The sequence below is a fragment of the Apodemus sylvaticus genome, chromosome 2, assembly GCF_947179515.1.
Source record: "Apodemus sylvaticus chromosome 2, mApoSyl1.1, whole genome shotgun sequence".
Classification (NCBI taxonomy): domain Eukaryota; kingdom Metazoa; phylum Chordata; class Mammalia; order Rodentia; family Muridae; genus Apodemus; species Apodemus sylvaticus.
In genome coordinates this window covers 78,905,602-78,930,643 of record NC_067473.1, presented here as the reverse complement: position 1 = coordinate 78,930,643, position 25,042 = coordinate 78,905,602, and the positions used below count along the sequence as shown (strand labels likewise).

The following is a 25,042-nucleotide window of genomic DNA, read 5'->3' as shown; positions in this document are numbered from 1 at the left end:
TTATTTACTATCATTTAAAATTCTTTAAGACAGAGACTCAGAAGATGAAGCATTGAACTTTTTATGTGCGTTCAATGTCTGTTATATGTATGTTAAGCTTGGTATTGAGCCTACACAAAGATTCATTGTAGTTTCTTTGATTTAAAGTATTTACAATTTCCATTGTGTTTTATCCCCTTTGTCCAGTGAGCTGTTTTAAAGTGTATTGTTTAATTTTCAAACATTTTGACTCTTCCTTTCTTGCATTTACTATAAGCAGAAGGGGATATACTCTCTCATAGCTTTGTGGTTTAAAAACCCACATATCCTTTATGGTTTCAACCATTTAAAATTGACTTTCTGGCTCTGCTTTGGCAAACATGTTCTGTATACTTTTAAAGCGGACACATTCTTCAGTTGTTAGTTGTACTGGATTTTATGCCAATAAAGGTCTTTTAAAAACATTTTTATACTTATTATTTTGAGAATTCAAACTCACTTCCACACAACCTTCCCCCATAATTCCTGTGCCTCCTACTGCCTCTCAAGTTCATGACCTCTTCTTCAAATTATTGTTATACATGCACATATACACACACAAACATATGACTATAACCTACTGAGTCCGTTTTGTGTTGCTCATATGTATGTGCATTTAAGGCTGATTACATGAGACTACATAGCTTAATGGAGATCTCGTCTCTTGAAGGATTGACTCAGTCTTTCTTGTTAGCCACCGGTTGGCTGTAGATCTTCTTTGGGATTAGGGCCTTGTGAGATTTCCTCCATCTATAAAGGGATGTCAACTGGTGCTGTCCTTGTGTGAGTCTTTTTTAGGTGGCCATATTGTTAATTTCACGGGTATAACTCTGCCTTATACAGAGGACACTATCAGGAAGCAGAAGTCCCAGTTCTCTGGCTCTTACAATCTTTCCATAACCTCTACTACAATGATCCCTGAACTCTAGGTATACGGGTTGCGTTGTCAGTGGGCACCCCTGCCTAGTCCGTTGTTCTCCAGATTTGATCAGTTATCCATCTCTGGCATGTCTCCATCTGCTACAAAAGAAGCTTCTTTGATGAGGGGTCAAAGATACACTTATCTGTGGGTAGAAGGTAAACTAGTTAGAATGTACTTGGTGATTATACTAGTTTAGAGAATGAGCAGGAGAATGTTCTTGTCTAGCTGTGGTGCTTGGTTTGCTAGGTTTATAAAGGCAGGCATGAATTTTCTCCTGTTGAGTGGACTTTCAGTCTAATTGGATGGCTGAAAATCTACTCTCACACCCTCAGATGTTTCTGCCCTGATGGTCATTGTAGTTCATAGGCTTTATACCTGGGTAGAACAGTTCTCCCCACCCCACCCCTGTCTCTTTCTCTCTCTATGTCTCTGGTCTCTCTCCTCTCTCTATCTCTGTTTCTCTCCCTTTCTCTTCTCTTCTCTTCTCTTCTCTTCTCTTCTCTTCTCTTCTCTTCTCTTCTCTTCTCTTCTCTTCTCTTCTCTTCTCTTCTCTTCTCTTCTCCCCTCCCCTCCCTTTCTCTTCCTCATCCTCCTTCTCCTCCTCCTCTTCCTCCTCCTCCTCTCTCTCTCTGCACATGTGTCCCTTCCTTCCATCTCTCATTTCCTCCCTTCCTTCTCTTTGCCCACAGTTAACAAGAGATATCTCTTTTAAAAGCTGCCATAATTGAAGTTTGTTCTGTTTTTCCTTTTACTTTGTGCCATTCGCTGCCTACAGCCACAGACTCCTTGTTATACATTCCTGGCACTAAATCTTCCTTTCTTATGAACTATCCTGTTTGTTTGTAGCAAAGCTTCTCATCTTAAGGCGACTTGATTGATGGTAGCATAACTGTGCCAACTCTCTTTTGAAAGTGTGCACTTGGGATTCTTTTTATCAGTGTCTCCCTTCTTGTCATTTTATAGCGCCATGTTTATGATTTACTTTTTAATGCAGTATAGTAGGTTTTATTTTTTGTGGATCCTGACAATATTTTAAATTTGGAGTTATATATTTGCATTTAATGTAATCATTGATTTTTTAATCTACTGTCTTGTATTGTTCCTTTGTATCTATATTTCTGTTTCCTTTAGTTTAAAACTCTTTGGAGCTTTGTGTCATTTTATTATTTCCATCAATACATTTGTGAGTTATCATTCTTTTTTTTTGTGAGTTATCATTCTTTTGAAATTGTTTTTCTTATACTACTAGCACAATATGAATGCCAGGCTTACTCAATGCTAATATAAATTAGAATTTTACCATTTTTCAGATAAATGTGAGAACCTCAGAATAGTTACATCTTTAGCCATTTCCCAAGTTTTTGCTATGAAAAACAAAACACTTCTATGTCTCCTTTAAACAGGCATTGCTTACAGCATTTGGTCCAACCAGCACTCACTGAGAATTCACTGCATATTTAACCTGTGAGCTAACATTAATCTTTTGTGTAGTTCTTGTCCCTTCAGAAAGATTCTTTAGTATTTATTTTTTAAATGTGTTGACAGCATGCTCTCTATTTTTGCCTGTGTGTGCCTTTTCGTCTTCTTCGACCCCGAAGGTCGAGTCTAGTGCCATGGGATTTAGCTGTTCTCCTTGAGCTCCTGAAGGCTGTGGCTTCTGTCCTCCAGTACCCTGTGATGACTCATCAGACATTAGCTTTGTTGATATTGCCTTGAAGGTGATCTGTGTTTCCTTTTGTTCTGCTTATTCCTTTCAAAGTCACCTGTGTGCTGTTTCCCAGCAGTTCTACTAGTCTGACCTACAAGGTATGAAGATCCCTCTTGCTGTCAGCATTGAGTGGGTCTTGTCTTGTTTTATTCTAACTTGAAACAAGCTAGAACGCCCGGGAAAAGGCAATGGCAATTAAGGAAATGCCCTCATCAGACATGGCTGGAAGTCTGTAAGGCTGGCTTACTTATTAATTAATTTATAGTTGATTAAGGACTCATGTGAGAGGGTCCAGCCCAATGTGGGTGGTGCTACTTCTGGGCATGGGGACATGTGGTCCTAGGGTGCATAAGGAAGCAGGAAGCCACTTCCGACCTCCAGGTTCCTTCCTAGAGTTCCCGTGCTGACTTCTCTCCATGACCCACTGTTAGCAGGACATGCAAGCTGAAGTGCCCTCTCCCTGCTGCCTCCCTCCTCCTACTTACCTCCTCAGCAGAAACTAGGACGCTGGCTGTGCATCCTGCCTGGGCTCCTTTAGCTTTTGGAAACTAAAGTTTTGAGTTGGTCTATGGTTTTTTTTTTTTTTTTTTTTTTTTTTTTTTTTTTTTTTTTAGTCAAATTTATACAATTCTCATCTTCTGCACCTTCATGAACTGGTCATGCTCTGTTTCTCTCTCTCTCTCTCTCTCTCTCTCTCTCTCTCTCTCTCTCTCTCTCTCTCTCTCTCTCTCTCTGCCCTAAGATTGTGTTTAGGTATTGGGTGTTCACCCAGCTAAGGCCATGGGTTTGACCCCTAGACTGGAAAGAAAGAAAAATAATTACCAAAAAAAAAAATCCCCCAAATCACCCCAGACACATACACACACACACTCATACACAACCCCCTCAAAACAACAACAACGCAGAAAAGAAGACAATGCCACATTCTTCTTTATGCTTCAAGTTTCTTTTCTATTGGTCTTTCTTTTGTCTTGATATACTTTTTTTTAAACTTCTATTTTAAACATATTGTTTAGCACAGTTTTTCATTTTTTGAAGATTTCACGTAGCCTGCTTACTTTGGACCACATTTTGTTCATACACATGTACAAACACATATATCCAATTGCTATAACCCTACCGCATGTGAATGCATCGTGGAGAGAACACCTAAGGCCAAATGAATGCACAAAGGTAGGGCCTTTATTTCATGTCATTCCTGCCCTTAGAAGGGGAGACACCAGAGAAACATGATCCTGCAGGTGGGAGAAGATCATCTGGAGAGATGAAATTAGTCAGTGCCTAGATCATGAATTTCCCAGATGTCCCTTCTGTCTTCCTGCCAGGAACCTTTGACATGATTCACAGAGAATCTTTCTACTTTTATTGTCATTCGTGGATTGCTTACAAGGATGCATATAGCAAAAGAAAAATTATAAAGGGTGAAATTCATGATCTTAGAAAGTACTTTACATTCAAAGCTAGCCAGTAAGGGAAAAATAGATATTGATATTTGGGCTGTGGGGACAGATACATACTCTGAGCTATGAAGGGCAGATGGATAGTACCTCCTTGACCCACCATGCTCATTTGAGAGATGTAAATCTCAGAAGCATACAGAGATCTCAGCCATCTGTTCCTGGACACCCACCCATCAGTCTTGCTAATTGCTACACTACCTGAGACTTACAAATGTCCTTGCACAAATCTATCAACTGAGGCAGCCAGATTGATGCTCAGGGTAGTGTGTGTCACAGAGGTAGGAAGAGGATTGGCCACTCACCAGCCATGGCTGCTATCACACTAAGCCATCTGGCTCTTCCTGTGAAAGCAAGACACACTGAAAGACAAAATGGTACTGTGCTGGTTTCCAAAAGATGAACAGAAGAAGCAGGAGGTCCACATTGTCTGGCTCTAAGGGGGACTTGCCTCATGACAGGAAACCTGCATTTTGCATATATGATTTAGGCATGTTGGGAAGACCACGCCTTCCCACCAACTCCTGCTCAGTGCCTTGGAGCTGCTTGGTGGTTGTTGGGGATGAAGGACTGGAGGGAGGAATAGATGATTCATTGTTTTTTGTTTGCTTCAGAGCTGGTGTCTTCCCTATGCCAGTCAAGTCTACTTCTGAGCTATATCCTCGGCTCCTTTTTACTTGTATTTTTAGACAAGGTCTCACTACACTGCTGAGGCTGGCCTTAAACTTGTGATTCTCCTGCCTGGGTTTCCTGGGTAGCCAGGATCAAAGGACTGCCCTAGGTCCTAACATTTTTCCCCCAATGTTATTTTGACTCATTGAGAAACATATGAAAATGTTATTAGGTTTCTAGCCACATTGATGAACTGCTTGAGGAACATGTTTCTATTTTAAACTTCACTAAGCTAAATATTTTGAAGAAAACAGTTTAATCATATCCATTTTTGAATCTTTACTGAAAATATTTATTGACACTAATTATTCTCTGTGTGAACATTGAACTACAAGCTTGAATTAATAGTCTATTTTCGTTCTTCAGTAGATTTTGCTGAGTGAGAATTCTGTTAACATAAGTTTTGCATAATTAATAAATCTAATTTACTTGATTTCAGCTAGCTATAAGTATTGTATTATACATTTTCAGTATCAAGATCAATCTACATTTATTTAAGACTCACAGGATGAGTTATTTCAACTAGATAAAATCTTACAATTGGGTCATAGATCTCACTGTCCAGGTGAGGACACCAAGTACCAGAAGTTAAGTATAAGTAGTGTCTGTATTCGTTACTTTTCAATTGCTGGATAAAACACCACAATTAAGGTGACTTATAGAATTAAAACTTAATTTGGGCTTATGTTCCAGTGTGGTTAGAGTTCATCATGAGAGAAAGGTCAGGTAGCAAGCAGTTGGCGTGGTTGGGGAGCAGGTAGCTGAGAGCTCACAACTTCAAATGTGAGTAGGAAGCAGAGAGAGAGAGGAAAGAGAGAGACAGAGAGAGAGAGAGAGAGAGAGAGAGAGAGAGAGAGAGAGAGAGAGAGATTGGTAGAAAGGGCACAAGGCTTTTAATTTCAAAGCCTATACCCAGTAATACACTTACTCCCGCAAGACTATACCACCCAAACCTTCTCAAACAGTGCCACCAACTGAGACCCAAGTGCTCCAATACACAGAGGCACTCACTCCCATTCAAAACCACCACTGCCTCCTTCTCACTTTTTAGTCCCATTTCTTATCATTACTGAAATAGGATTCCAAGAGTCCTGCTTCTGACCCCATGCTTTCTTTACCTCATGCCTGATGTTGGAAAGATAAAATCATAGTGGTGTCCTGGGGCAGGAGACAATGGAGATTGTAGACTTGACTGTCTTAATTAAAGCATTAACTGAATGTTATGGTGGTGACATAGGACACTAGGTTTTAAGAAAGCTGTAGAGCTGGGTTGGAGGTAAGGGCAGCTTCATCCACTAGTAAGAGGTTTACTCTTACTGCGATATTAATACACTAACAAATGTCAGAAGTAGCTAAGTAAACAGAGAACTCAGATGGGGACTTAGGTGAGAGACCTAAGCTGGGCAGAGCATATTGGCTCATGGTCTGAAGCCTGGAGGAGAGCTGGGAAAGGACTAGAAGGGAGTTGTAGGGACCAGTGTTGGGCTCAGGGGTGTACCCTCTATTGTTTGTGCAACTGGGAATCGCTAAAAGATTTTAAAGACATATTTACAGCTGCAAGAGTACTTTCAAACAGCAGCGATCTGATGGGTTTAGGCCAGGGAGGGTCTGGAATCAGGATGTCCTGTTAGGAGCTTTACTGTGAGAACGTGGTACCTCACCTTCGCGAGGTTGCCTGCTTGGTGCTTGATTCTCAGCTCTAAATAGAGATGGACAAATAAGCTTTGGAATGTCTAGGCTGTAAAGATGGACTTCCTGGTGAAGTGATGTTGCTCACTCTGTGTTCATGTCACTAAAAAGCTATTGATGCCCAGAGGAAGTGTGGTCACGTCCTCTGTCCTCCCAGCTGTCCTAAGACCCTCCAGCCCCTGCAGCATATCCCCGAGCAAGCTTATGCCTCTACCCTGCAGGTCCCCCAGACTGGTGGTCTGCCAAAGTGTTGGGAACTTCTCGAAAATACCCTGATGTTTGGTGAGAAGGGAAGGAGGACAGTGGCTCAGAGCTTGACTCTTCCAGAGAGTGGTCATGTTGGATGCAGGTCATTGGTTAGTGAGCACAAGGCAGACTTAGATTTAGATAAGTCTGGTTTGAATTTATTTTGGCCACTGACTAGCTGTGGGCCGGTTACCTGTTCTGCAAACTCAGAGTAAGGACAGTTATTCTGTAGGGATGGATGGGGTCCAAGGGAGATGCTAAGGGTGATTGACAATGCTCCCACATTAGTGAGACCTTGAGCTATGGCCTACCAGGTGCATCTTTATCCTTGGGTTGATGGAATCCCTGGTGCTGCTCTGTAATCTATGGGGATATATTTACTCATTTATAAATGAGGAGCTAGAAGCTTCACCTGAGAGACTTGTTCAATGCTTTAAAGACCCATCATAGTATATAATATTAGATAGGACATCTAGATCTTTCCACTACGCCACGGAGAGTACTTAGATGCCGTGAGGACAGAGTGGGATGGAATACTCTGGTGAGCAGACACAAGGCTGCACGCTTGCCCACGGGGTGCATGTGCAGCAGAGATGTCCATTGTCCTTGGCAGTATATCCAGACCACATACAAGACTTTGTTCCCTAAAGGCAAGAGTACCTCTTCAGAGGAGGAGGGAGAGAGAGGCGGGAATGTGTAGACAGAAAATCAGAACACCTCAGCTCTCCAGTTGCACAGTTTAACTTTAGATTTTGTTTTGGTGACCACACATAATTAAAAAAAGAGTAAGTGGGGACAGGCACCCAAGGCCTCTAAATGGAAATGAAAGTCAGCCTAGGATGCGGAAGCTTCCAAGGAACGTCATCCAGAAAACACCAAAACCCCATACCTCTACTTCCCTGTCGACAATTTATTTATTTATTTATTTATTTATACAATTTTAAATATCATGGGAGATTGTTATGGACAGTTGACTCCAGAAAGGTCTTCAGCAAGCCCTGGGTGGCAAAGAGCGACCCCATGCAACCTTGACATTCAACTAGGTGAGGGAAGATGAGAAGTTTTTTAAAAACACATGATAAAGACAAATATTCAGAACAAATATACCTATGCTCTTATTACCAGATATAGATTAATACTCAGTATGTGCCTTGGGTTTGTTACAGCACTTGCTTAAAAAGGATCTTCATCCCTACCCATCCCCCAACCCTGTTTCCTTCTGTAGAGAGGTGTGTCCTGACTCTTGGGTTCTATGTCTCCAGACCTGGTGTCCTAGGGTTTTACTGCTGTGAACAGAAACCATGACCAAGGCAACTCTCAAAAGGACAACATTTAACTGTGGCTGGCTTATAGGTTCAGAGTTTCAGTCCATTATTATCAAGGCTGGAACATGGCAGCATCCAGGCAGGCATGGTGCAAGAAGAGTGAAAGTTCTACATCTTCATCTGAAGGCTGCTAGCAGAATACTAGCTTCCAGGCAGCTAGGATGAGGGTCTTAAAGCCCATACCCACAGTGACACACCTACTCCAATAGGGCCACGCCTTCTAATAGCACCACTTCCTGGGCCGAGAATATATAAACCATCATACCTGAGAATTTTGTTTGTTTGTTTGTTTGTCAATGAAATCTTTGGCAGAGAATAAGACTCTATGAAAGCTATACTTGGGTCTCAAAAGCAGATGCTAAGGACGTTAGGGATTATATCCTAGGGACCAATGGTCATAGAATCAGGAAAGTAGGGTTGGAAAGATGGAAGATAAAATAAGATGCAATCAATACAGAACAAAGAGAGCACTGGGAGAGGATTTTCATCAGGATGTTTCTTATAGATCAAAATATTCCCAGCCACTCAGCTATCAGATGAGGGCAGGTCATGGAGACCATCATCTTGAGAAAGGCTCAGGGCTGGGACACTGGCAGATGAAGACTTCCACTAGCTGCATCCCTCTACAAGAGTCTGACGATCCTTAGCCTGGCTGCCTCCAGATAATGCCCACGGTTGTTCTCTGGCCTGGAGGATAAGGCAGTGGGAGCTGGTGGTTTGGGTAAGACCACATAGGAAACTCTCTCTTGTTTTGTGTACAAGCTGTCAGTACACATTTTGTCTTCTCTCTGCCTTAGAGAGATAGTAGGGCAGGGTATTCACAAGAGCAAGGAACAGTATTATGTATGTATGAAAGTCATAATAATGCACCTTCTTCTGGATGCTAATAAAAATTAACTCAAGAGCAAAGAAAGATGGGTTAGGCCTTGGCTTTCAATTCATAGATTATAAGCCAGGAACTCTAGTCTCTCAGGGAAAAAGAATTGGCTAAGACTTGTCGGTAAATGTTTTTCTTCTTCTTCTTCTTCTTCTTCTTCTTCTTCTTCTTCTTCTTCTTCTTCTTCTTCTTCTTCTTCTTCTTCTTCTTCTTCTTCCTCTCTCTCTCTCTCTCTCTCTCTCTCTCTCTCTCTCTCTCTCTGTGTGTGTGTGTGTGTGTGTGTGTGTCACGTTATTTACTGTGTAATAAGAAGTGCTTCCAGAAATCAGTGGCATAAAGCCACAGTTTATTATTTCTCACAAACATGTGGACAGATTGGACTCCGTTGGGTGTTTTGATTCAGACATGGTAGGTTGAGGTCACACACACATCTGTATCCATCTGGATCTTGGCTAAAACTGTGATAGCCAGTGTGAGTTCCTCCCCAGATCTCTTTCTCTTTGGAACCTCTTAGGTAGCCTAGGACTCTTTAGAACATGGCAGCAGGTCTGTCAAATTGAGACTAATGAGTTTACTGTCCTTTTTTTCCCCCCGAGGCAGGGTTTCTCTGTATAGCCCTGGCTGTCCTGGAACTCACTTTGTAGACCAGGCTGGCCTCGAACTCAGAAATCCGCCTGCCTCTGGCTCCCAGAGTGCTGGGATTACAGGCGTACGCCACCACCGCCCAGCTGAGTTTACTGTCCTTTTAAGGTCTGCAGTCAGAAGTCACAAAATATCGTTTTTCTCTGCATTGTTTTTGTCAAGAAAATCCCATAGAAAGACCAGATTCTTCTTGGGGCAAAGAATAGCAAATAATTTGAAAATAGAAACTAGGTTGTCTTTGGTTCCGGTTGACCATACTTTGGCCTCCATTTTCAGGAGCCCCAGGTGGCTGTAGACACACTTTCTCTGATTAACAATGACATTACTTCTGATTCACAGTGACATTGTGACATCCTTACCTATTTTACTGGCTGACTTTCCAGCTAGAAATCAAAGACCTCCGCTCTACTCCTGAAGAGCCAGCAAGTGGTCAGAAGCATCACAATATTAGAAGGCTTCACCTCTCAGTAGAGTCCACACCACAGCCTCAATTCACAAAATCCTTCAGTCAAAAACTTAAGCTAAATTTTCACCTTCTATTCTTGCCATTCAGTTTTGGTTTACAAGTAGGCCTTGTTCTCAAATCACTGGGAGACTGTTCATTTAGATTCGTGTTAAAAACAAAAAAACCAAAACACTCTTACTTATTCAAAGTGGCAGTTTCCTTTCTCAAAAGCTAGCAGTTTTGTTCTGTGCTGCAATTTTGGGGGGTTTGGTATGTAGTGATCATAGATAGTAATGCATGTGTGTTCCTCTCTCACAGAGAAGGACTTGTATCGGGCAGTGTCTGCTTTAAATGCCATCCAGAGTGTTGGTTCTCAACTAAAGCACTGGCCAGTGGCCAGTGGACACAGAGCATTCCTTTCTATTCATTGTTGCTGGTGGATTTCTATGCCAAAGGGGAGAAATTCTATTTCAGTCTGTGTAGTCTTTTAATGAGTAAACTTAATGTTTTTCCCCCAGTTATTCCATAAAGCATCTTAGTATAGGACAAGGGTCTTCTAGGGCTTGTATTTAAGAGGTCGCTGAACTTGGAAGAAAAAACATTACATCTTTATTTTTACTAACCTTTTGCTGAAAGAGTATTTCCTCCCATTATGAACTATGAAATTTGGCATTTCCTTTTATTTTTGGATGTAGGTGACAAATCCCAGTGGTACTGGCAGTATCTTTGAGTACCTCACCAGAAAGAAGAGCTGTTTTCATTTCAGATTCACTGTCACAGATACTGCTTTTGACATCTGAAAATGACTTTTATGCTCAGCATGAGTTTAAAGGCACAGCCTTGCTAGAGCCAATGGTTTCAGATTAAATTAATAGGATATGCATGTACACATACATAATGTATTGCAAGTTTGTATTTTACTTTATTATTTCACTATAATAGCTTCATTTGTGATCTATAAGTATGTTTGGTTAATCTGCCCACTGCCTCCTGCTCTGAGGACAAGTCCAGGCTGCCAGGGGCGGGAGCAGGTACTGCTGCCAGGACTTAACCCACCATGAATTTGTGAGCTGAGATAAAGCTTTCTTCCCTTACGTTTCTTTTTGGTCACAAACACGAGAAAAAAAAACAATGTCAGTATTTTAACTGATCCACAATTGATTTAGAGTGTTTAGAATCCTATGTATAGATGATATTTGCGATTACTACACACGTTCATATCAAGGGAGTTGAGCACCCCTAGATTTTTTTTTTGCTGTCTCTAGGAAGTCCTGGAATCAATCCCTTGTAGATAGTAAAGCCACCCTCATTCTACCATCACGGTCATGTCAGATAGACAGAGGGCCTACAGCACTTACGCGGGAAAGACTAGGGATCCATACATTAGACTGTTTTGAATTATTCAAAGTAATGTGTAGACTCTCCCACATCAAAATGTCAGCCTAGCTTTGGTGACCTGATGCTCAGAGGCTGTGGAGTAAATGATCACTGTGGTCAGCCTGTCTACTTCTGCTGTTCTCTAGCATATTCTGGTAACACTGAAGAATAGGGGTCGAGAGGACAGATGCAGCGAGCTCAAGTTCCTCATAACAAATATTTGAGGGAAACTTTGGAGAGGGCTAGTACTTTCATTCTCTGTTTCTGAGGTTTCAGGCCATGGTCATTTGGCCCTGCTACTATTGGCCTATGGTTAGGCAAAGCATGGTAAGAGAGGGCACACATTGTAGAGCAGACTGTTTAGACCATGGGCACTGGGAAGCACAGACTCAGAGGGCACGGGACAGTGGCTGCTCCCAGTGACCAGCTTCCTCCAGTTTGACACATCCTCTCAATAGTGGCCTCAGATTTCAAGCTCCTCAGTAGATTGAATTGTCTGTCTGTTTAGACCTGAATCTGGATGGTCCATCACTTCTCCAGTGATCTGACCCATCAACCAGGGACAAAGCCATCAATACTTGAGCCTTTTGAGGGACACTTCCTATCTAAACCATGCTATGCCTGGGCATGTCCCTGCTCTACCACCTGGCCAGGTGACATCAGGCAAGCTATTTAGCCTGTCCAAGTGGCTCCCCACCCATGACACATTAGATTTCTTAAACTGGCTGGCAAAGATAATGGTGTCCATGTCTGATCTGTTTTCCATTACACAAGCGTTATTGATGAGTTTACACTCAGTATTTACTCTTAAAGAGAAAAGGAAAACTTCACAGGAAGATTTGGTATTGTGACTATTGAGATAACGTCCACTGATTTCTTTGCACTCTGCTGACACCCAGTGAACATGTGGTATTTGCCTCTCTTTGTAAGACTTCTCCTACATTAGTCTGTTTTCAATGGCCAGGAAGCTCCCCTCTGTGTGCACAGGGTCAGTCACTGATATTATGTGTTAAAAGTTCAAGTGATTAAATTACTTCAGCAATGCTTATCAGATTGACCTGGAGCTGTGTCCAGTTATTGCTTCCCTGTGGTAGGAAAACCATCTCTATTTGAATTAGACGTAGGGAGAGCTGAGGAGGAGTTTGCCCTGCATTTTTCTATAAAGTGCTCCATTGATAAAAGCATCTAAGTTAAGCAAGAAGTTCTTTCTTTCCTATTTCCCTTCAGTTGCCTGTTTCGAGGTAGGGGCTCACCATATAGCCCATACTGGTCTCAAACTTACATTCCTCTGACTCCGCCAGTGCTGGGAATACAGATGTGTATCACCATGCCTGCATTCAGTATTGAATTATTTCCAAACCCTCAGCCTCTCCTGGTTCAACAATGATCTGAAACACACCTGTTGACAATAAGGGACAAGCACACAGCCTTTAATTTTCTTTTCATTAGTACCAAATTCCTAACATATGGGGAAAAAAGAAGGGAAATGTAGCAGGCAGCGGGCAGGCTTCAAAACAAGAAGGCGAGCTTCCTGGGCCTGTGCTGTCCAGGGTGGGGATCTCCGTATTTATTTTTGTTCCTACTATTTATTTTTTTACACAGCGGCCCGAGGCCCAAGGTTTAGGTTCTGGCAGCTCTGCCTTCCTGGAGCTGCTGTGTGAGGGACTTCCAGCTTTGGTCTTTGTTTCAGCTCTGTCCTCTCTGCTGTGTCCTTCCCACCTCCTGGGTTGAGACAGGGCCTCACCTTATCATCTCTCTGATGGGAGATGAGAAAAAGCATTAAGTCTCCCACAGATCCCCGGTTGTGAGCTTAGCAGCATCAATAGGCAGTTTTTTCCTTTTTCTAGTTTAAAATGTAATATTGAAAGCATGCTGGGTAGTCATAACGCTGTGGAAAGGTAAGACAAAGTAGAGGTGAATGCTATTATCTCTGCCCGCCAGATTAAGAAACCCAGTGTTCCTATAACCCTGGCCTTCCCTCCCCGAGCCCTCCCTACCAGCTCTGGAAGGAAATGCCTTGTGTTTGGAGTTTATCCTTCTCTTCCTTTGCTTATTTGTACTAACAATCCTTTATATACATAATATTTTTCTACAAGTATGTGTTTTTTTCTTTCCATACTTAAGCCCACATAAAGGAACCAGTCAGTGTGTATTTTGTGGTAATATAACGTGTGCAAGCCTACACAGATGAGATTCGCTCATGTTGACGTGCACAGTCGTGCTCTCTTTTTCAGTGCATCGTATGACTGCGTTATTTACCCATCTACTGCAGGTGGAGCCCTAGGCTACTCCCGAGACTTTGCGCCCACAAACGGTCTCACTGTGAACATTCTTGTTCCCAACTCGCTGTGCCTATGACCTGACTAGATGGCATGTGTCTTTCGCATAAACTGCGTCCTTGTTGCCTAAGAAGTCGGGTTATTGAACACAATCTTCGTCCTTGTTATCTTTTACTTACCTGAGCTTTTTATGTGAGGGAGGCTTTGCATCGTCTCTGGGTCTTAGGGCTTGTGGTTAGTTTTCTCTTCCTCTTGCCTTCTGCTGCCTACTTTTCTGGCTCCCATCAACTGCACTGACTGCAGCATGCCCATGTCTCTGGGTGCTTTGGTTGTAATAGTGTTTGTTCCTTTCCATATATATCCCCTGCCGATGCTGGAGTCGAGAAAAGATAAAATCAGAAATGGCTTCCTTCAGCTCCCTTCCAACTCAACTCCACCAGCCAGTGGCTCGGCACCAAGAAACAACTAGTCAGCCACAAGAAACAACTAGTCAGCCACAAGAAACAACTAGTCAGCAACAAGAAACAACTAGTCAGCCACAAGAAACAACTTGTCAGATCATCAGGCTCAGCTGGTCCTTGTTCCTTGCAGCTTCAGCAGGAGAACAGGATTCTTTCCTTCAGAATCCTTCTCATTCCCATCCAGACAAGGAGTCAGCTGGTGTGCTCTGCTGAGATCACACTTTGCCTTTGCCGTAAGTCTTACCAGAAAATGAAGGACAGCCATCACTGCCGTCCCCCCACACCTGGCTCTCAGCTGACAGCTCTCACATCTGCTTTGGAGTCTCCTGCTCCTCGGCCTGGTTCGATTCATTCCCTAATGCTCGTCATAGAAACCACAGAGAACTACTTAAAAAGCATAGCACTGCATTCATACAAAGCAATAAAAATAGTGCTGCGTTTAGGGGAAGCATTGAAAAGCCATAAGGGCTTTCCCACACTGAAAATTCCCAAATGGAACTCTTGCTGCCTCGTGGCAGTGTTCTAAAGGATGCCGCTCAAGAGCTTGCTAAATTTGTATTTTCAACTGCCATTGTTTAATTCTTTCCTTTCCCAGGAGCTCCTTAGCAGATCTAAACTCATCCGTTGACCCTTGCCTCAGTACTTTTCCAAGCTGCAAGTCTGGTCGTGCTTAAAGCCTCTAACTGGCTCCCTTGGCTGAAGTCTAAACTCTACTTGGCTTAAGGAAGACTTGCTCAGACCTCACTCCTGCTCTCCCTGCTGCCCACTTAGGACCCTGAGAGACAAAGCAAGATACCATGTCACTCCCCACGAGAGTGCTGTGCCTGGCAAGCCCCACGGGGTTTCCACACCTGCCTGATAAAGGGCTTTGCTGCTTTGGCCACTACAATATCCCCTTTGGCCTATCAAAACTCAATTCCCAAGCTCCTTCCAGGAAGCCCTCCTTGATTCCGCTCCTCAGCATAGCTCCTTCTCTATGGCTCTGATTAGGTACCACACTGGGCACCCTGAGAGCCGGCTTCTGATGGACACGAAGGCACTTGAGGCTAAATGGGTCATGGTTGTTCGCAGGCTGCTCACCATAGTCTCTGGTGCTGAGCGCATTCAAACCAAACTGCTTCAGTTTCATCCTTAGACCTGTCTCCCCCTCCGTCCCTTCTCCCTCCCTCCTCCCACCTCCCCTACACATGTGTGCATTTTAATACATCTTGCAGTGAAAGAGATGTCTTCTCTACACTTAGATAAGGCAGGGTGTCTTCCAGGCGACAGCCTAGACCTGCAGAGATAATGAATAGTTTAGAATAACCCAGGGCTGCGTTGTTTATTACAGCCACAGCCGGTTTCCCTTCTGTGGTTCCCTATTCTGGAACATGGAGTTATGAAAGTCCTGCTGCTGAGGACGCCATCCTCTCTTTTCAAAGACTGGATTCTTGATTTTTGTTTGGTTTCCTTAGCTTTAAAAAAAATCCACATGCACGGCTTGCTTCCTGAAAACAAAGGAAACAGTAAACAATAGCCACTCCCAATTTGACTCTAAGTATTTGCCAGCAGCCTCTTTAGCTCCCCTGCTTCCCTTTCATTAGTGAGGACTGCTTAGCATAACAAGAATGCCTCTAAATTAAGCTGTCTGAATTGCACTTAGTTAATACTCTGGGAACTAATTTATTGTATGATTTAAAATATACACTGGCTAGCAGGTCTATTTATTGATGTATTACAGCTAGGCAACAATGCATAATTTTCTCTTCTCTGTTGAGTGGTTTTTAATAATCTATTGAAATTTGAAAGAGAACCATTTCATTAAATAGGAAGTGAGTAAATACTGTGAAGTCCAACATTTAAAGAATTATCTACCCGTGGAGAATGGTTTTAAAAAATTAATGGCATTTTCGGGAACCAGCAAAGAATTGGGTTTGCTTTTTAAACAGTAACTTTTTGTTGTTTGGATTCAAAGCGTAACCAACAGTCCCAAAATCACTTGTGGAAATGCTAAACGGGGTCAGAAAATAAACAAATGGTGGAGAGTCAGCCAGTGACCGCCACGCTGTTAGCTGGACCAAGGAACTGCCTCTCTCTGCATTCAAATGTTTTATTTCAGGAAATGTCATCAGGAATATTCTAACCTCTAGTAAGTTCTCTACCCCAAATCCCTGAGACCCAAGAACAGTTGTGGATTCTGGAATCCATGTAGACGGTGGGTCAATACTACAGTTAAATTCAAATACCCTGGTCTGATGTTAGCCGGGCTTTGGAGCATGCTCAGTACTCTGCTGTATATGAGAGCAGCCAGGACTTGGTGGGCAGCCTTGGCGCTCCTTGTTGCCAGTTACACCAGAATCCATGGGGCAGGCATGGGCAGGCAGGCAAGCAGGTAACTGGTCTTTTCATCTTTTTGCAAATATTTGAAATCTAGCCCATCTGATTTCCAGAGCAAGGTTTCAGCGAAGTTTGAGGCCTTATAACTTATGTTTCAGTGAACATTTCTTAGTATGGTGGTAGCTTTCCTTCGCTGAGACAAAGCTACCATCAGAGAACTTAGTTAAAGGAACAGAGGCCACTTGGGTCACACGCTCGGTGGTCTGTGAACATGGTCATTCTAGAGAGACTGTAAGGAAAGCAATGCTGCTTACTTCCTGGTAACCAGGAAGCAAAAACAAACAAACAACAAAACAAACAAACAACAAAACAAACAAACAAATAACAAACCAGGAAGAGGCCAGAGTCTAATATTCCTTTGAAGATAAGAGCTCCAGCAATTTTTTTTCCTTCCACTGAAATCTCTTAAACCAGAGGTTCCCAACCTTCCTAATGCTGCGACCCTTTAATACAGTTCCTCATGTTGTGATGACTCCAACCATTAAATTACTTTTGTTGCTACTTCATAACTACAATTTTGCTACTGTTATAAACTGTAATATAAATATTTTTGGAGGTAGAGGTTTGCCAAAGGTGCTGCCAAACTCTACCCACAGGTTGAGAGCCAGTCTTAAAGGCTCTACCATCTGATGGGTTTGTTCCCAGGTTTTGGCACCAATGAAGGGGGCATAAAAAGAGAGAGATGGATTTAGGGAGTGTGGCACAGCAGTGTGGGGGAAGGGGGTGCCTAGGTGGGCCCAGGCCCAGGCACCTTTCCCCCCTGAGGGACTACACGCACACAGACATGGTATAGAATAGAGTTTATTCAGGGCAAAGGATAGGCATTAGAGAGGCAGAAAGAAAAAGAGAGAGAGAGACAGAGAGAGAGAGAGAGAGAGAGAAGTGGAGGCTAGCCATGACCACATGGAGAGAGGGGGGAGGGAGGAGAGCCCAAGAGGGTCAGAGAGGTGAGACTGCCAAGAGGGGAGAGCTATGAGAGAGAGAGTGAAGAGGGGAAAGTAGCCTCTTTTATAGTGGGCCGGTTTATGGGGCAGGGCATACCTGGCTACTGCCAGGTAAGTGTGGGGTGGAGCTTAGACAGAATACTAACACCATCTCTCTTCCGGAAGTGCTGAGGGCCAGGGACCAATCCTTCAATACATGAGTGTTTGGAGAATACTTTATATCCAAACAATGGCACTTGAGTTTACTTTGAAAAAAAGGACACATGTCAGAATGTACTCTTGGAAAGGACAAAAATGTAAGAAAACCATCACCTTCACCTCAGCTAATTTTGTATACTGACTTTATGCTAGGAAGTCTGGAGCAGAGCAATGAACTGTCTGACAGGCTCTTCTGATTCTGTAGGAAAGGCCCAGCACAGCCCTGCAAGAACCTCCCCATCTTGCTTTTGGCTGGAAGTAAAGTCTGGGTGGGTTGGCAGGCTCATGGTGTGTGATATCTAGTATACTGTGAACCATCTCTCCTGGTAGAGGGCACCGATGTCGATGTCTTAGCTGCTGCCCCCACCCCCAACGCTCACACAAAGAAAGAAATGTAGATCCTGCAGTAAGACAATGGGTTAGGACAAATAACGAGCTGCATTGTGCTTTCTAGCCTCTGTGGATATCAAATACAAAAAAGGATGAGGAAGGGAAGTTTCAATTACTTTGTAATCGCATCAAACACTGCTATAAAGTGAGTTCCAAAAAAAAAAAAAAGAAAAAAGAAAAGAAAAGAAAAAGGAAAAGAGAGCAGTTTTCTGCCACTCTGCTAAGACAAGCAAGCTCTTGCCTCCCTGCCTGCTTGTCATGTATGCGTTGTGCAACAAAAGGGATCTGCACTGCCTGTGGGCAGTGGGGGAGGGGAGGGAGGGAAGGAAAGAGATGGGTGATGGGGCCAGCAACTGGAAGACTTAAGCTCCCGAGCTAGCTAGCTGAGCCTGCTGATGAGGAATGCTCTCCTGCTCCCAAGGGCAAGCGGGACCCTTGATATGGGAATCAAAATACATTTGAAGATGAATATTTCCGCTCCTGATGAGTGAATTGTACTTCTTTCATTTTAAATAAGCATGCTACTATATTGTGTGTATGTATAGGTGTACCTGTACATGTATGTGTATATACATTTTTTTTTTTACTGCCACAAATCCTTCTCTTACTCTGGTAATTAAAAGGGAAAATATTTATTTGACCATAAAAACTTAAGACAATAGTGCTGTGGCCAGCCGAGTGTTTCCTCTATCAGCAGATGGGGTGGAGTAACGCCTGTGGTAGACAGTACCGGCTATTCTTTCACGTGCTCTCTCTCTCTCTCTCTCTCTCTCTCTCTCTCTCTCTCTCTCTGTCTTTGATTTCTTTTATTTTTTTCCTTTTTTGGAAATAATTTTTTTAACACCTGCTACATCCAGACCCCAGTTTCCCTTTTCTTTACTCCGTCCAGGTCCTGCCCACCTCGCCTCCCCTCCAGATCCACCCCTTTCTGTCTCTTATTACAAAATCAACAGGATTCTAAGGGATAATAATCAAATAAAATATAACATAATAAAAGATAAGATAAAACAAAGACCAGCACATAGGAATTGGACAAGACAAACAAACAGAAGGAAAAGAGCCAATGAAAGGCCCAAGAATCAGAGAACTGCTTGTTTGTGCACTCAGGAACTCCGTAAAAAAACCACTGAACTGGAAGCCATGATATATACACAAACGGCCTGTGGAGCAAAAAGAGAGAAGAAAAACAATATATAAATAAAATAAAGTACAAATAAATATAGTATGATAAAATTAAAAAAAAAAAAGAAAGAAAGAAAGGCCTGACACGATGTTGTGAGCCCGGAGTCTCCAAAGGCGCCATGGAGTTGTTTTGTTAGAGTGACCAGCCATCTCAGAGAGTCTGACACTATTTTTAGGTTTAAAACTAAAGTCTCAGATCCTCCAAACTCCTCAATACTGAGCAAACGGGACACCTGGTGACCTGAAGTCTTATCTCCATTTTACAAGTAAGAAAATAAAGGACAGTCCGTCACTGTAAGTATCCCAAGCTGGGCTTACGCACAGCTGTGCCAGGCTCTGGGCTGCTCTGCGCTGAACGCCCTTCCGCACTGCACGCTTCCTTTCCGGGTCAGCTGACTCAGTGTCCAGGGAGAGAGCAATGCTGAGGTCAGTCCCCATCAGGACCACAGAGTGAGCAGAGGCTTGCATGATGATAGGGGACGTGACAATGAAGTGACTGTGAAGCGTGTTCACAGCACGCGGCTGACCTGGTGGGCAAGGCTGCGCGCGCGACCTGATCTGCGGCCTCTGCCTCTCAGCTATCATGGGACACCTGAAACCGAGTCTGTTTCTGTCTTAACGCCCGACTGTGAGCTTTGCTTTTTGTCTCACATGTGATGTTTCTTCCCTGTTCCCTTCGCATCCTTTTATCCCACCCAGTAGTTCAGAGCCACCGTGTCTCCCATTGTAATTTGCTAGTACCGTGCTGTTACTGTCTACCCACACTTGATATTTCCCTAAGAATCACACCACAGATATCCTAATTTACAGAATAGACCTGGTTTGGTGTACTTGCCACATTCCAAGTACACAAGGAGACCTTTTTGCTCAGTTTGCACCACTTCTGTGTAAATGGTGGGTTTTCCCCCATTATTATTATTACTATTCATTATTTTTGTCCATCATTTAGGAACCACTTTTTCTTCTGTTTGATGAGAAACCTTTAACTTTCCTGTAGGCAAAACTTCATCCTTCAGGTCCAGCCAAGACCAATCAGATTCGCTGACATCCCTGGCCTTTCTCCTCTGGTCTATGCGTGCTTTCTGTCCTGTAGATGCGATGCTGCTGTTTGGCAGGGTCCAGGCTGGATGTTGTCAACTAACCTATTAACAAGACCTTCCATTTCCAGTGTCTTTTCTTCTACTATGTCCAAACTGCTATAATACTGTCTGTTGTCAGTTTCAGTTAGCAATGGGTGGAAATTTTTCATTATTATTTATTTCTATGATATGTGTCTATGTATATATGTATGCATTATATGAATTATAGGCTGTTTGCCTGCATGTTTGTGAACCTTGTGTGAGCATCTCACTTATGAAGGTCAGAAGAAGGTGTCACAACCTTATTCAGTTCAGTGGTGAGAGGGTTTCAGTGGAGCCGACTGCTGGGATGCTGAGGCTTCTGGTCTCTGGCTCTCCATCCCTCTGCAGACACACTTGGGTCTAATGGGAAGTTTGCAGTTTCTCAGCGCCAAGTCTGCATTTTCTTTACTTTGGACGTTTTCCTTAAGGTCCTTTCTCTTATATCCAGAACCAAAACAACGTACACCAAAGCTCTGTCTGGATTTCTCTAGAAACACAGAATACTGTGATAGCTACAGTTGGTTCCACTGAGGTATCTAGAAGTAAAATTTTACCCTCCCCCCCATTCAGTATTCTTTGCTAGTCTGCAAGTGCATGATGGGAAACCCCGAGGATGGCCCCTGCTGTGTTGCTGAAGCAGCCCTGCCTTGATCTGGTTATCTTGCACAGGTCTTGCTTCGCTCAATCAGAGGTGTCTGCTGACGATCGATGACTTGTCTCTCACACTTGTCTTCAGTTACTTTATCTTTTCAGTGTGGCTTTTCCTGAGTGTACATTTGTCTTAGTTTGACCAGTAGGTACCACCTGATAGCTAGAAGCCGTAATTTCATAGGTAGGGTGTGTAATTAAGATAGTAAAAGGGCTTAAGTTTAAACTAGAAAGCCTAACAGGCATGTGTCTGTTGTGCACCAGTTTGCAGTGGGCTGGGCTCCTCCAGTCCACCCTGCCTCTTGGAGTCTCCATGGGTTTCTATTGTCCTGAAGCAGTACCACCCTTTGCAGATCTGAGAAGGCTGAAATGGGAGCAGTGGTGGAAGACGACTACCACCTGGCCTTTAGATCCGATTATCTTTAATTTCATTGGTTCTGCTCTGCTACACTCTCCCCACTCCCATTCCTACTCTTTCCTAAGAGCCTACACTATCCTTCATCCAAGCTGACGGTCCTCCTCTGTTTACTCAGGGTTCACGCCCTTCAAAGCCTCCTCATTAGATATTTAGCAATTTTTGTGCTGGAAATCTGAGCATGGCATTTCCTCTAGGTTCTGCCTAGAAGAGGCAGATTGGCAGGCTGCTGAAGTTGGTGAGGCCACTGCAGACTACAGGGTTGAGGACTGGGCAGCATCAGCTGCTGTTTCCTTTGGGACAATGAAAATAATCCACAATTACCTACTAGTGGTAGAGGATGCACTAACTGTGACTGGATTTTGCACCTTAAAGTAATTAAAGATGTAATTTCATGTTAAGTATATTTTACTGAAGCTAAAAATAAATCTCCAAACATCTAATGTGTTCATTGCAGCTCATCCCAGCAGGCCTGTATCCTGTTTGCCTGTTCAGCTTCCCTCTGCCTCATCACACTCCTTAACGAGTGGGGCTGCATATAGAAGTGCATGACTGTTGTTTCCTGAACATGTAGGAGCATATTCCTCTATTGGCAGTGCATCCCTGCATCCCTGCCTCCCTGTGCCCCTATGTCTCTGCATCATGTGTCCCTGCATCACTGCACTCCTGCACCCCAGCATCTCTGCATCCCTGCACTCCTTCATCCCAGCACCCCTGCACCCTTTATCCTGCATCCTACACCCCTGCATCCCTGCATCCTGCTACCCTGCATCCTTCATCCCTGCAACCCTGCATCCCAGCATCCCTGTATCTCTGTACCACTGCACTCCTGCATCCCTGTGTCCCTGCATCATGGATCCCTGCACTCCTTCATCCCTGCACCCCTTCACCCCTGCATCTCTTCACCCCTGCACTCCTGCATCCTTACATCCCTGCACTCTTGCATCTCTGCACCCCACATCTCTGTATCCCTGTATCCTGCACCCCTGCACCACTGCATCACTACACTCCTGCACATGTGCCTGCCCACCTTTGTCAGTCCAGGAATCTTTTCCCCAGAGATTTCTGAGAAGTCTGCCCTGACATGTCTGATCACAAGCTCATTATGACTTCCTTTGATTCTGGATGCTGAAAAAGCCCCAACTGGGAAGCCTCTTCTGCTAGGTCCACATCTCTAGGTCCAGGGAGAATTGAAATCATTTACTAAAAACTATCTTAGAGTGATGGTTTAAGTGCTTGAATAACCCTTTTAAAATTCATGGCACACTGATGACCCCCCAGAACATCTGGAACACATGAGTTTAGAGGCTCCCAAAATATATCATTTCTGCAGATGGGGCTATTTCCATTTGGGGAGCCTTGAGATTAATCTTGTCACATTTACATATGTAATCACAAGCCTATCACATTTGATCACTCACCTCTGAGAGCTGCTGAGTGGTTTGCATCCTTGATTTGTGAGTGGTAAGACTTAGCTGGCTAATTAAAAGACAGAGTAGGCTGCAGTTGCAACCTGACCTAGACAGGAAACCTTCCTACCTCCAGGTCCATGTAGGTCTACCACTAAACTACATAGCAACACCATTCTGAATTTCACATATATTTTAAATAGTGTTTAGTCTGAGTTTACACTTTCCATGTATTGAAAATATTTATTTTCATGTGTTCTTTTGTCTTTGGTCTCCAAGGTAATTGTCCGAGGTGGAGGACACATTTTGCCCTATGACCAGCCAATGAGATCTTTTGATATGATCAATCGCTTCATCTATGACAGAGGATGGGAACCTTATAATTCATAAGCTACTTTTCTGAAACAAGAGTCTTAATCACAAAAGAATATTGTTTTTAACAAACTAAAGATATCTTGTAGAATAAAATATTTATATTTTCAAGGTACATTTTAATCAATAAACATTTACCTGAAGCATGTGACCTTTTGAATGACAGTTGGGGATCATGAACACGCTTAAGTGAACATCATGTGTGTTGATTTATGGGATGAAAAAATTGGGTTCTGAGGCACTAATGGAATATCTAATCCCTTGCAGGCAGAAAGTGCAATAAATTAATAGACTTGTAACATCATCTGGTTCTGTAAGTACTAAGATGGTTTATCTCATGACACATCTGTCCTAGTGACTCTGTATATTGTGCCTGGCAGCCAGAAACAACTAAGGAAAGGTAGATTAACTTTGGCTGGAGGTCTCAGCCCATCTCAGCAGGAAAAGCCCAGTGGGGCTCAGCCTCTGGCAGCAGGAGTGTGTAGAGAGGCTATTCACATAGTAATGGGCCAGGAAGCAGAGGCTTAGGCTAAGGCTGGGCTGGGTTGTCTCTTCAGAGCTGAGCCCTACATCCTGAGTTCCACAGCCTCCAGAATCATTTTAACCACCTGGGAAATAATTGTTCGCAACATGAGCCTGTGAAGACATTTTGGATTCAAACTGTAACAGCCTCTGAGGATGCTGATGAATATTACAGAAAAAACAGCTGAGCAGTTCATCCCAAAGCGAGGATATGGCTATAACAGAGGGGATTTTGAACACAGGAAGTCTCCACATAGAAGTTAACCTTGTAATTCTCAGAGACAGAAACCTTCCTTGGAGAAGAATGATATGTCACTAGCCCTCAGTCAGCAGGGGATCTGAAGCACAGAGAGAACATAATCTGTCTTCTCTGTTGGCTTGGTTGAGTTGTACACATTCAGTAAACAGCCTGTAAGGCACATTAGAAGAGTCATTTGAAATCTGAGTTTTAAATTCTGTTTCCTGTAATAAATAAAAACCAACCTAATTTTATGTCATTATTAGATTTTAAATTTGAGTTAACCTGGCACCCAAATATAGGTATTTGGGAATATACATTCATCGGCGTTCTTCTGGCTAAGCTGTCACATCCAGGCTTGTTTCTTTTTGACACACATGTCTTTGAAATTCTGCAGCATACTTAGGTTTTGGGCATAATTCACTCAGGTATCATTTGTCTCACCAGAGAATTAATTTTTTCCCCTTTATTTGAAAATAGACCTGCCCTTAGAAACATTGCAGGTGTAGCTGCTATGTCATATCAGTAGGTGGCAGAGAGGAGAAAGACTATGTCTATGTTGAGTGTTCTGATTTATGAAAAGATGAATGTTTAGTAGCCTAAGATTCCCTGGAAAAAAGAAAGCCTTAGCTGACCCTCAGTCTGGTGCCTGGAGGCCTGGATAGTAAACTAGCCTGAGATGATCATCATTCTGGTGCCAGGTAGGCTAAGATGGGCTCCCAGGATGGTGTGCAAGCTGGAGACTAGAACCCCTTCCGGGACCATAGGCACTGGGTGGGAATAAACCCAAGAGAGACAATCCTCCACAATGGGCCACTTGGGTGGGCCAGGGAAAGAGCAAGCCCAAGATGACCTCCAGACCAGAGCCATAGGGCCTGGGCAGGGAGCTAGTCTAAGGTGACCACCACCAGTCCAGTGCCTCACAGGCCTGTGGGGTAGGTAGACCAGGCCCAAGATGATCTCTGCCTAGTACCATAACACACGAGCAGGGCATAACACTCCTGAGACCACTCCTGAGACAGCCTCAGACACTCAGGACATCCCAGGTACTGGGAGCAAGTAACTGGTGGAGAAATGGGAGAGAAACAGAAACAGAAGAACTCTGGCAC

At 43.4% G+C, this 25,042-nt stretch overlaps 1 protein-coding gene and 1 non-coding gene across 3 annotated transcripts in view; both read left to right on the top strand.

The window, feature by feature from the left end:
- The window catches only part of Cpvl (carboxypeptidase vitellogenic like), a 104,139-nt gene extending 80,663 nt beyond the window's left edge, over positions 1-23,476 (top strand). For both annotated transcript variants that reach the window (XM_052172536.1, XM_052172537.1), the window contains one exon: positions 23,081-23,476. In XM_052172536.1, the coding sequence (XP_052028496.1) occupies positions 23,081-23,191 (111 nt within the window). In that variant the 3' untranslated portion in view covers positions 23,192-23,476. The remainder of the gene's footprint in view (positions 1-23,080) is intronic.
- Positions 23,477-24,414: 938 nt separating this feature from the next.
- On the top strand, positions 24,415-24,540 carry LOC127679571 (small nucleolar RNA SNORA17). The gene has a single exon (XR_007976863.1). It is a non-coding gene; the product is annotated as a small nucleolar RNA SNORA17 (small nucleolar RNA).
- Positions 24,541-25,042: the final 502 nt, after the last annotated feature.